The sequence below is a fragment of the Sinohyriopsis cumingii genome, unplaced genomic scaffold (assembly GCF_028554795.1).
Source record: "Sinohyriopsis cumingii isolate HCF-2022 unplaced genomic scaffold, ASM2855479v2 utg001246l, whole genome shotgun sequence".
NCBI lineage: Eukaryota > Metazoa > Mollusca > Bivalvia > Unionida > Unionidae > Sinohyriopsis > Sinohyriopsis cumingii.
In genome coordinates this window covers 86,252-99,244 of record NW_028315975.1, presented here as the reverse complement: position 1 = coordinate 99,244, position 12,993 = coordinate 86,252, and the positions used below count along the sequence as shown (strand labels likewise).

General features: G+C 34.6%; 1 protein-coding gene across 1 annotated transcript in view; it reads left to right on the top strand.

The window, feature by feature from the left end:
- Positions 1-12,993, top strand: part of LOC149772693 (adhesion G protein-coupled receptor A3-like) — a gene marked incomplete at its 3' end in the record, with an annotated part of 172,259 nt that overhangs the window by 106,989 nt on the left and 52,277 nt on the right. Inside the window, exon 3 of the mRNA XM_089947480.1 lies at positions 440-511. Within this exon, the coding sequence (XP_089803606.1) occupies positions 440-511 (72 nt within the window). The remainder of the gene's footprint in view (positions 1-439; positions 512-12,993) is intronic.

The window sequence follows — 12,993 nt, the reverse complement described above, 5'->3', positions numbered from 1 at the left end:
TGATTGGTATATCTTTTTATGTAATTAGTATATCTTTTTAGGACCCAAGTCTTATTTATGATGTGATATGTGTGATTAGTTTATCTTTTAGGACCTGAGTCTTATTTATGATGAGATATGTGTGATTAGTATATCTTTTTATGTAATTAGTATATCTTTTTAGGACCCAAGTCTTATTTATGATGTGATATGTGTAATTAGTATATCTTTTTAGGACCCAAGTCTTGTTTATGATGTGATATGTGTAATTAGTATATCTTTTTAGGACCCAGGTCTTGTTTACGATGTGATATGTGTAATTAGTATATCTTTTTATGACAAAAGTCTTCTTTATGATGTGATATGTGTGATTAGTATATCTTTTTAGGACCTAAGTGTTATTTATGATATGATATGAAATTTATGATATGATATGAAATGTGCTATTATATCTTTTTAGGGACCTAAGCCAAAACCAGATCAGTGTGGTCGAACCTGGTGCTTTTGATGGATTAGGAAAATTGGAAAGACTGTAAGTATTTAAACTTTTAACACTTTTTATATTTCTAATTCATTAACATTTACTGCAAAAGAACATGCAATGATTTTTAAATGTAAAGCACATACCAGTTAATTTTTTTATAATTTTTAACAAGATAACTCTGTTTTCTGTTCTTCTTTTTATATTTTTGGCAAGAGACAAAAGGGGTTGGTACACTGTATATATGTTCTAAAAACAGCCAGTATGAACTTTATTCCCAATTCTGAATTGTGGTTTGTGCATTTTTGAGGAATTACCAGCATTGTCACAAGTTTTTAAAATGTCTAATATTGGCAATTTAGTGAGGAAAAAAATCAACTTAGAATTGAATCTTTTGCATCAGACAGTGCTGATTTCATTTATCTACAGTCAAACTGAAAAGAATGAAATATTACTGGAACTCTTTGGTTCCATTTTGTTTTGTACCCAAGGCTGCATTAAACCCATCCTTACTTGCCACTTGATTGAAATAGCATAGGTCATAGGGCATGATATTCTAAGCTCTTGTTGTTTTAATATTGCAAAAATATAATCAACAAATACGTCATCAGTTCTGTTTGTAAAATATTGTGTGATTGATGTAAACAAATAAATTATTATTTGTTCATGAAATATTGCTGAGCCTTTGATGATACCCTGTCAACTAATTAACAAATCAATCAAATGGCAATTTAATTAGGCATTGTTGCCTTTCTGCATAAAACTATGATTGGTTACAACAAATTTAAATGACATAGACTCCATGGTCATTAAGTAAAGAGACAATAGATAATGTCATTTATTTAACTTTTGTTATAAACTGCGAGTGATTATTTCATGAAATTTTCATCCAGGTTAATAGCATGTACTACCACTATGGTTAAATTTATTTTAAAAAATTGCAGCATGTACCATCAAGAATCAATGAATATTATGTAATGTCACACTTTCCATTATACATGTTCATGTTTTTTGTATGCAGCGTGGCAAAAAAAAAAAGGTAGTACACCACTCCTTTGATAACTTGCACCCGGATAACTCACGATCCCGCTTATAATGCAGTGTCCGGCGTGGCTCCCGATTTTTTTTAAAGAAAATATATTTTTAAACATCTTTAAAATATGCTGAACTTGAAAAAATTAAATTAAACCTTGATACATCGCTCGTTTTATCATTGAAAATGGTTATTAATGCCCGTAAAGATAGAATCCATATTGTTAAATTTGCAAGTTCTAAATAAGATATCATATATTACTTAAGTTTTGTATGATAAATAGTTGTCAATGCACTGTAAATAAACAGTCTGGTAAAATAGCGATTAATGAAAACTTCTGGTAAATGCTAACAGGTGGCAACAAAGAATGAAATAAAACACCAATTAAATATCTTGCTATGTGAAAGTCACGTCTCAATCCTTTAATTCCGTTTCAATGTAAACATTATAATCACAGCATATTCTGTTATATTAAAACATGAAAAGTGTCAATCAACCATCACATCAAAACCCGTGAGTACTTCTGTGAGAACCTAATTACATGCCGGCTTTGTTTTGATCAACAACTTGGGGAGTTTGTTGCATTAACAAATAAATTAAAAGAGACCTGTGTTGTTTTATCACTTTGAATATATCTTTTGTATCAAATCAAGCAAGGGAGGTACAAAGACAAAATTCAAAGGCATGCAAATCAGAGCATAAGTTCTTGTGGTCAGAGTGTTGAGAGTGATGCAGATGCAGATGTTGCACCACCTCCCCATCTGCACGGGAATCAATCAAATCTTGTGATATTGCCATATGGTGGCTGGAGTCCCAAAATGTTGACTATGTAAAGATCATACAGTTGAGAAATCTGCGGGATTTTGCTCAGCGGCAGAGAAATCAATAAGTAACACAAAATAAAATTAACTGATTTTTTCAAAATGTGAAGTTGTAGTTGTCAGGCATGTCACAAATGGCAAACGATTAATAAATATTACATCTTTTCAAAGCTGTGTGCAGAATAGGCCAACATATCGTGAGTCAGGAAAACACGGGGGTGGTATCCCCTGTGTCGAAAATTAATATTATTTTGAACAGAATATTCTGGTGACAATTGCCTCTTTTCAAATGGTAAGTGTTGCTGTATGTTATTTTTGTCAATCGGTCGAATTCAATATGCGTTTTGCTTCAATATTGGAGATGGAAAACTTAAGTGCGCAGAAATGCCCGACAGCATTGTATTTATTAATCGGGCAATAGAAATGAAATGCATTACTTTGGACTGTTTCTGTCAGCATTTCAGTCACGTAGTTAGGTTAGGTTTATAGCTAGTTTTACAAAATTCAACGCAATAATGCCAATAAATGGCAAGATATATTAAGCAAACAAAACCGATCTTGTAAAAGAGTTAGTAAAGTTCAACATTTTATAATTAAAAAAATCTATTGTGTGGAATAGAAACAACAATGAATAGGATGTAATGTGTTTACAACGTCTTGCTGATGGGGAGAAGTTACTAAAGCATTTAGAAACAGACTATACTCCAGTGAATTTCTTGAGAATTTATATTCTAGCGGCAAGTTGACGCGTTGGGTAGCAGGCGATTTTGTATGTGTGGGAAAACTTTTTGCAAAAATGGCAACTTGGATTAAAATGCAGTATTGTTTTAAGGTATACATTTCCATCTTTTATATAATGTATTTATTTGTATGATTCTAAAAGATACATATCGGATTTTCTGGGTTACCGGTTCAAGAAGGTCATGGAGTGGGTTTTTATGTTGACATTTAGAATCACATTTTCATATGCATTTCGAGTTGAAATGCTGGATATTTTTGTACACTTTATGAATATCACTTTTCTTAATTAAATTGCAATCGTTCTTACTTGATACAAAATGGAATTTTGACCCAAATAACACGTGATCCAATGTTTACAAAAATGATGTATCATTGCGCAGAATTAACCGACATGCAGAATTGACCGACATGGTGGTATTATCGTGTTCAAAGACGTTTTAAATTTGTAGACCCATTAAATTCATGTTGGTAATGATTAACCCTTGTGATTTTTTTTTCATTTTACTTCTACCAGAATCAAATCTATCTATCTATCTATCTATCTGTCTGTCTGTCTGTCTGTCTGTCTCTCTAAATGTCTATCTGTCTGTCTATCTATCGTTCGTTCGTTCATTCGTTCGATCAACAATGTTTCTCGAAAAGAGTGTCGATCTTTTGTATTAAAAACACCCGTCTAATTTGGATCAAACAATAAAACTAGAATGTATCCAATTCAACACACAAATTAATGACGTAGTACACAATGTGTGAAGTGGTACACGTGTTAAGTGAATGGAAACCATGTGGAATAATGTTTTTGATGATCTCCTCAATATACTGTAATTTATCCTGAAATTAATGTTGCTCTATGAGGAAAAAATAAAGTACACCATTATGAAGAGATATTTATTCACAGTTAATCTCAGCACGATTATAAATTGAATATTCAACACTATAACCTTCCACGAACACACCATGAGGGGAAAATATTGCTTGGGTCAGCAGAGAAAAACAGGGATGGCCGGCTGAGTGGAAACACATTTTTTGTGGTTGACATACAAGCAGAAAGTAATATCTTTAATCAAATGCTATTGAAAAAGACTAGAAGTTCAAGGAGTACTTTAATAGTTGACAAAAATGCAGAATGAAATCTTTGATCAGATGTTATAGAAAAACAGAATCCATGGTAAAATCTGGTTACTGTGATGTGTCAGACATCAGACATCACCATATCCAGGATGAGAATAATTAGCTAGGAAGATGACAGGAAAGGTGTTATTTCAGGAAAATTACAGGCAGTCAAGATGGCAAGAAAAAAATGCTTTGACACATCAGACTCATCAAAGGCACACCACTATTAGTGCTTTCAGAAGACTGCAGTACCATAGGTAGGTAGATGACAACCAACATTCCTGATACATGGGCTAGCTACCCAGTTCGGGAAATATTTTCGGCTAACCAGCCCGTTAGCTTTGTCATCCAGCTGACAAATTTGTGTGAGGTCTCCTGACTCAAGTTATGTTGCCACATTTATTATTAAAAGCATGGGTGGTCTTGTTTATGGATATATGTGGTAGACATTCCCTCACAATGACAGCTCGACTTATGGATTATTTTCTGTCTTCATTTATTTGAAGTGCTACCTGATCTTGTGATGAAGCTCTAATATTTAGTAAATACCTCATCAGATGTCAGATAATTATGTAGCTCAGCAGTTATACCTGTGAGGATTCCCTGTCTAAATTGAATATCCAAATATTCCATCACTACACTGCTCCCTTGATTGCATTTCTGTACCATACTTGCCATCTGCAAAGGAAATCCCTACTTAGACTCCAAACGTGGATAATTAGGCAGTATTTGAAGATGTTGGTTTATTACAGCAGGAAAACTTGAAGGCAGAATAAAAATATCAGAGAGTAATTAATAGAAGCTTATAGTATCTTTTGATGATTATTAATGAGATTATTCCGTAATCAGAGGACAATTTTGCTTTTTCGGTAAGAGCTACAAACGCTTTCTTGTACAAGATGTTGATTGCTTGAAGTTAATGTTCAAATAGACTCCAAACCAATGTGGCCATTCAGAGCAACTAAAAGCTTTTATCTTTATTAATTACCTTTTAAGGTTTGTTTAATTTTCTTTGAAGTATCTGTCAGTGGTGTGCAGTGTAATTCTGGCTTTGAGTCTAATACATACAGAATTCCCTCAGTATTACATGGTCCAATATATAACATCAGTACGGCAATGAAATCCCATTATAGTGCATGAATAATATATTTCCATATCATATACCCCAGTATAAAGTTGTTGTTGTTGTTGTTGTAGGGTTTAACACCATTTTTCAGCACATGATAGGCTATACATGGCTGCCAGTATTAATGGCGGGAAAACCCCCGGAAAGAACCACCGACCCACAAGAAGCTACTGGCAATCTTTCTCACATAGCCAGGTTGGCTGAATCCGAGACTCAAACCCACGCAGATAGAAGTCAGATGGCAGTGATACATAACGGAGAGCACTTTAGACCACTTGGCCCCCCCCCCGTATAAAGTGATCTTACCTATATCATTGTAGACTTCTATGGCACCCCAGGTTGGTTGTTATAGTGACTGATCGCTGTACATTGTATAATGAACACCATTATAAGGTGACTTCACCAATATCACATTATGTCTCACTTTTGTTAATTTTACATTGAGGGACTGCAGTATTGTTACTGGTACATGTAGTAATTTGCAACTTCATTATACAACCAGTTGTACAGTGTCACAAAATTTGTGAATTTACAGTTATGGTGGCACTAGTTGTTGTAACCCTTTAACTAAATTTTCCTATGCCAAAGAGTGAAAATGCTATTTATTGAATGAAAATTCTTAAGTATTGCCTTAAACACTGCATATGATGATTACAGTGAGTTTCAGTGTTTGATGCTATCTATCATCAGTTCTGGCGAGCCTCAGTGTATGATGATGTCATTAATTCCATTGAGCCTCGGTGTATGATGCTATCATTAATTCAATTTAGCCTCAGTGAATGATGATATTATTAATACCACTGAAGTTCAGTGTATGATGCTATCGTTAATTCCATTGAGCCTCAATGTTTGATGAGCCTCAGTATATGATATCATTAATTCCATTGAGCCTCAGTGTATGTTATGAATCCCACTGAGCCTCAGTATATGATGACATCATTAAATTCATTGAACCTAAATGAATGATATTAATTTCATTGAGCTTCATTGTATGATATCATTAATTCCATTGAACTTCAGTGTATGGTGCTATCATTAATTCCATTGAGCCTCAGTGTATGATGATATCATTATTTCCATTTAACCATGGCTTATTATGGTATCATTACTGTACATGGTTATTAGCATGCATACAAATTCAGCAGAATAGAGGCCATGATAATTTCATAGTATGCATGCAGTGTGTCCCCTGATTATATCATTCTTCAGAATTCATTGGATTTTGTATGAACTTTTTCCTTGACCCAGAAAAACAACAATAAGAATGAGTTGGATGAAATATCCTAAGTACATCAAGTGTATGTTTGGAGTCAAGGAAAGTACATCATATAAAGAAATAATGAAGCATGATGCCCAAGATAACCTTGAAGACAGAAATGACTATTAGTGGTGGTAACTTGGGATTGGGTAATTTGAATTCATTGATATATAAAAGCACCATTCCAAGAGAGGTAACTTTGAGGCTAATTGAAGATAGTTTTTTGTTGTCTTGGGAATTTTATCAGAAATGTTGAATAGCATTTGAGCACATATATGTCCATGTATTATTATGCCATGATATTCTGTGTTCAGTCTGGGTCTGTAATAGAGATTTAAGCATTACTCAGATCACCAAGGATGTACGAGTATGGAGGACCCTACAGTTTTATTTGTGTTTTGCTTATTAAAGGAAGAAGTAGAGTAAGAGTTCTAAGCACTCTATATTTCAAGTGTAATTAAATCTTTCTCAAATTACAGTCATACATGCTTAATGTAAAATTGAAGTTTATAGAGAAATACAGTAAAAATAAATAGGACCAGCAAAATTCAGTCAAAATTTGGTGAAGAACTTGAGATATAGAGATGAAAAATGTAAGGGGAAATAACTTTGCTCAGTCTTATTAACATGAGGTCTTATGATCTAGAAAAGATTAAAGATTTAAAACAAAAAAATCTAAATGGTCAGTATGATGCAATTTATTGGTAATAGTGTTACATTGTTGAAGTAGAATGATGTGGAAGATGGTAGTACAAAATATTGGTAATAGTGTTGCATTGTTGAAGTAGAATGATGTGGAAGATGGTAGTACAAATTATTGGCAGTGGTGTTGCATTGTTTAAGTAGAATGATGTGGAAGATGACAGTACAAAATATTGGTAATGGTGTTACATTGTTGAGGTAGAATCATGTGGAAGATGTCAGTACAGATTATTGGTAATGGTGTTGCATTGTTGAAATAGAATCATGTGGAAGATGGCAGTACAAAATATTGGTAATAGTGTTGCATTGTTGAAATAGAATCATGTGAAAGATGTCAGTACAGATTATTGGTAATGGTGTTGCATTGTTGAAGTAGAGTGATGTGGAGGATGGCAGTACAAAATATTGGTAATAGTGTTACATTGTTGAAATAGAATCATGTGGAAGATGGCAGTACAAAATATTGGTAATAGTGTTGCATTGTTGAAGTAGAATGATGCGTAAGATGGCAGTACAGATTACTGGCAGTGGTGTTACATTGTTGAAATAGAATCATGTGGAAGATGGCAGTACAAAATATTGGTAATAGTGTTGCATTGTTGAAGTAGAATGATGTGGAAGATGTCAGTACAGATTATTGGTAATGGTGTTGCATTGTTGAAATAGAATCATGTGGAAGATGGCAGTACAAAATATTGGTAATAGTGTTGCATTGTTGAAATAGAATCATGTGAAAGATGTCAGTACAGATTATTGGTAATGGTGTTGCATTTTCGACGTAGAATGATGTGGAAGATAGAAGTACAGATTATTGGTAATGGTGTTGCATTGTTGAAGTAGAATGATGTGGAAGATGGTTTACAAATTATTGGTAATGGTGTTGCATTGTTGAAGTAGAATGATGTGGAAGATGGTAGTTCAAATTATTGGTAATGGTGTTACATTGTTGAGGTAGAATCATGTGGAAGATGGCAGTACAAAATATTGGTAATGGTGTTACATTGTTGCGGTAGAATCATGTGGAAGATGGTACATGTAGTACAGATTATTGGCAATGGTGTTGCATTGTTGAAGTAGAATGATGTAGAAGATGGCAGTACAGATTATTGGTAATGGTGTTGCATTGTTGAAGTAGAATGATGTGGAAGATGGCAGTACAAAATATTGGTAATAGTGTTGCATTGTTGAAGTAGAATGATGTAGAAGATGTCAGTACAAATTATTGGTAATGGTGTTGCATTGTTGAAGTAGAATGATGTGGAAGATGGCAGTACAAAATATTGGTAATGGTGTTACATTGTTGAGGTAGAATCATGTGGAAGATGGTACATGTAGTACAAATTATTGGCAATGGTGTTACATTGTTGAAATAGAATCATGTGGAAGATGGCAGTATAAAATATTGGTAATAGTGTTGCATCGTTGAAGTAGAATGATGTGGAAGATAGAAGTACAGATTATTGGTAATGGTGTTGCATTGTTGAAGTAGAATGATGCGGAAGATGGTAGTACAAAATATTGGTAATAGTGTTGCATTGTTGAAGTTTAATGATGTGGAACATGGTGGATGGTTGTTTTGGATAATTGTAACAATTAAAATCGAACGTGATTTAAATAAAATTAAAATTTCTCCATATCATTATCATTGTCAGATTCACAGATCACTGTTTTAACTACTGAACACTTTTCCAATGCATTAGAAAGCATAATTGATTTTGACTTTTTCAGGTGGGGGGGCATCTTCATACCTCGTGTGGAAGGGGGATTTCTCTAGTCTCCCATCTTGGCACTTTGCATCTCACAGCCAGCATAATCCTCTCCAATAATATTTGCCTCCTTGATCTAAAACTTCTTTTCATGCTACTAAATTGCAGAAATTTATATTTGACAATGACATCAGGAAACCCAAACTAAATTGCAACTTACTACTCATAATTAGTTTCAACTCCATCCAGTTATACCCTTGATATTTATTCTTGTTCCATTTTTTAAAACATTTATACTCGGTTATGCCAGTCTCTTTCGGGTACACACTGTGAGTAGAGGGGTGAAGTGCCTTTCTCAAGCACACACTGAAGAAGCTTAAACCTGAGTGCTTGCTTTCACGTATTGAATCTTTGACCTATGGATTATGAGTCCAGTGCTATACCAAACTTGCTGCCATGGCTTTCTTGAGACAAGTTAATGTACTGTCCAGTGTTGCTTCTGTTGTACATATTTGCATAATTGATATATGTTTGTGACAGCTAATGTAAAACCTTTGTCCTTTGGGCCATTTGTGATATAAAATTTGCATCAATGATGCAAAATTTAATTCTTAATGCATTAGTTACCTTGAGATTTTGGAAATTTCCAATCTAAAAATAACATTTACCAGACATCAAAGCATATTGTACATTGATTTGATTGCTTAGTTTACATCAAAATTCTTTGTTGCATTTTGGTTTTGATTTCTAACTCCAATCTTATGCCTTATTGATAGCTGTAGTGCTAAGTATGGACCTGGCTTCATGAAAGACTATTAGCTTGTGAGTGAGCAACAACTAAACATTTCTTTCACCAAGTATTCAAAAGAATTGATGTAGTGTTTGTCAGGAATGTGATAGGAAAAGATTCCTCCTGTGCAGATTTCTTGGCCACCTGCTCACGAATTTGTAAGTTAAGCAGCTGTCAGCCATGTGATCTATCGTAGGCCCACTTGGGCGTGTGTCTTTGATATCCTGGTACTCCTACACTATTTCATCTGGGGTCTTGTATGAGATCTGCACTTAAGTGCCCATGTCATCAGTCTATAGATCAGATAGAATGTGTAATAAAATCTTTATATTCTGATATGGGGGAGGAAAGATTATTTAGTTTATTGGAAGCTTTCTGAAAAAATTAGGTGAAGAAGTGTATCAGATAGATGAATGGATTTACTTGATTTAATCACCACGTTTATGGCAAAACCCTAAACCCTAGTGGAATAAATGAGTTGGTTGGTTTATGCTGACACACATTATGTTGTGCAAGTCTTGGAACTTGTTATGATAGTTTCAGAGTCATGATTGATTTAATAAGAAACATACACTGTTTTGTAAGTTGTAAACACACTAGAAAATGTTCTTTACCCCACCACAGAGACCATTTTCTTATTCGCATCATAGATCTACTGGTTATAGACCAAAAGAGCATATGGGATGGTCATATTTTCATTGTCCTTCCATTGTCATCTGATGTCCATCCATCTATTATTGCAAGTTTGTTTTCCTTACCCTGAACTACTTGGAAGATTGCCATTCAACCTAAAGCACACATTCATCCCATGGTCCTAAATGTAAATGGTGATGCTCAGACATCCAGTATGGCCACAATGACAGCCATCTTGAAAATCTTGTCATTATACCTCCTGAATAGATGGATATACATGCATTAACAAAGGTTTCCAATGAAAGACTTCTAATTTATCTTTCTGATGTCCGGTAATGCCACCACCGTGGTCTGTCTACTTGAAAATATTGTTATCACTACACCTCCTGAAAGGATGGCCATATCAGCATGGGAAGACTATTATGATGTCTAGTTGGTCTTAAATAAAATGGTGCTGATTTTTGACAGCTAATATGGCCACCACAGCAGCAGTCTTTAAAATCTTGTTGACTGCCCCCCCTCCCCCATATTGCATTGGTTTTAAAATTAGGGTAGGCAGTGTTTTATCTACAAATGGCTTAATGTAAGTCATTTTATCATCAAGGCAAAAAACCATGAGTCAAAATCGAAATCCATGAATCTTACTCTAGCTGATAATCAGTTTTCAGTAGTTTTTAAAATGTAGTTATATTGTTTAAATACACAAAGAAAGGTATATAATGTGACTAAAGCCAATAAGGCAATTCCCTTGCCAGAACCATCTGAACATTATATATTAAAAATCTTGTTGAAGGTCAATTATCAGACATAATCTGAGCATATATGACAAGGCGTTTATTGTTGGCTATGACAGTGCTTTCATCTGCCATTGCTATCACAAATGACGAATTTTGCATGTCACGTATAAGACTATCCTAATAAAACATTTGATAGGCGCACCAGTAACTCTGAACAGGTAGTAGCTGAGACATGTTGATTGGCATTCTTCAAAATGCCAGTGGCATCAATTTTTTCAGCGGCTAAGTCGTGTATTAGATCAAGAAGAGATTTGTATTTTTTAAAAAGGGATGTCTTCTACGCTCAGTCATGTACACATTTAAGTTGCACTTTCACAGCTATGTCTTGTTTGGAAGAATGTTTTTGTAACCCTGCATTCATATATCTGCCTGGTGTTGTGGAGTGGACCTTCAGTCAGCAGTTTTTATTCTGGCAACCCAGCATGCCTTGACAGTGTATTGTTCTGAAAGTTATTGTTTGTTACATATTTGGTCATGGTGTTTTTTTTAGCCTCTGTACATATATGGCAAAATATAAACGCGTCTTAACTGTCACATTATTCACTCGACTTGACACATTAACCCCTGGAGGTTTTTGTCATTTTCGCCTGAAAATCAAGTAGGAAACACATTTTGAAAGCTATTTCTGAATAGATCTAAAAACACCAAATCCCAGGTGATCTTTCAATAACATACTGCTTAGTTGTGTTAGAAACATCGTTTTTCATTGGCTATTTGGCTCGCGCATGAGCAGAAGGGTAAAAGTTGGAGCTTTTGTTTTTTTTGCTAAACAAAGCCATTATTTTTGTATCTAGACCACTCTTTATTCCAGATGCCCATCTTATCCTACTTTTTGCAAAGGTTCATCTGTCTGTTTGCAGTTCATACCGGTTTGCCTTAGATCTGAGACCAAAACATCTAACATCCGGACACAAAATCGGATTCCGACCATGTGCAAATTTTGGGTAGAAAAAAATCTGGTCCAAAAAATGAGTTTTTTAAATCTGCATTTTGTAGTGCAACTAGATATTCCAGATTATTTGGTATCATTGTAGAGCTACATCTGTCTAACTTTCTATAATACCACCCACTTTAGTGTATCATGCATGACCATGATGCTACAGAGCTCGGCAGTAAGCTGCTACCTCGTGCCACGTTAACTTGTCATTAGGGGTTAATGTATTAACTTCTTTTTTGAAAATATTGCCAACTTGTTTTCAACCATTGCTGCACAAACTACGTTTTATCTTACTAGTAACTGTTATCTCATCTTTGGATGATGATGGCTCCACCGGTTTGATAACAATACAGTCAGAGGTCTCAGAAACGTTTAATCATGTGTATTTGGATGCAGTTTTTTTTTCCTGGGATGCAGAAAATCACTTACACAGGAGTCTTCCATATGCACGTATTTGCTTGAGGGCAAGTTCAAGGACCTGCCAGTCCTGCTTCATGCATCTGCTGAGTGGGGAAACTGTTGATCAAATGATCATTTTAGCTGTCTTGATATTTACTATGAGGTGCCATAGCGGACAAAAGCTGGTCCAATCAGAATGCTGCCATTGAATTTTTACTGCCATATGTCCAGATTTCCAATTTCACTTGTTGTATCAGAAATGCTTGTCCTTAAAATTCCATTTTCTAGGTTGAGATTTTAGAATGTATCTGTTGAATCCAACAGTAGTGGTTGAAAGTTATATTTTCTATGTTGAGGTTTTGGATTGTGTTGTTTGAATTACATGGCGGTGGTTGAAATTTCATGTCATGCGTCGAGAATTCTTAATTTATGTATTGGTTCAATGAGTTTATATTGAAAGTTCCATTTCATATGTTGAGT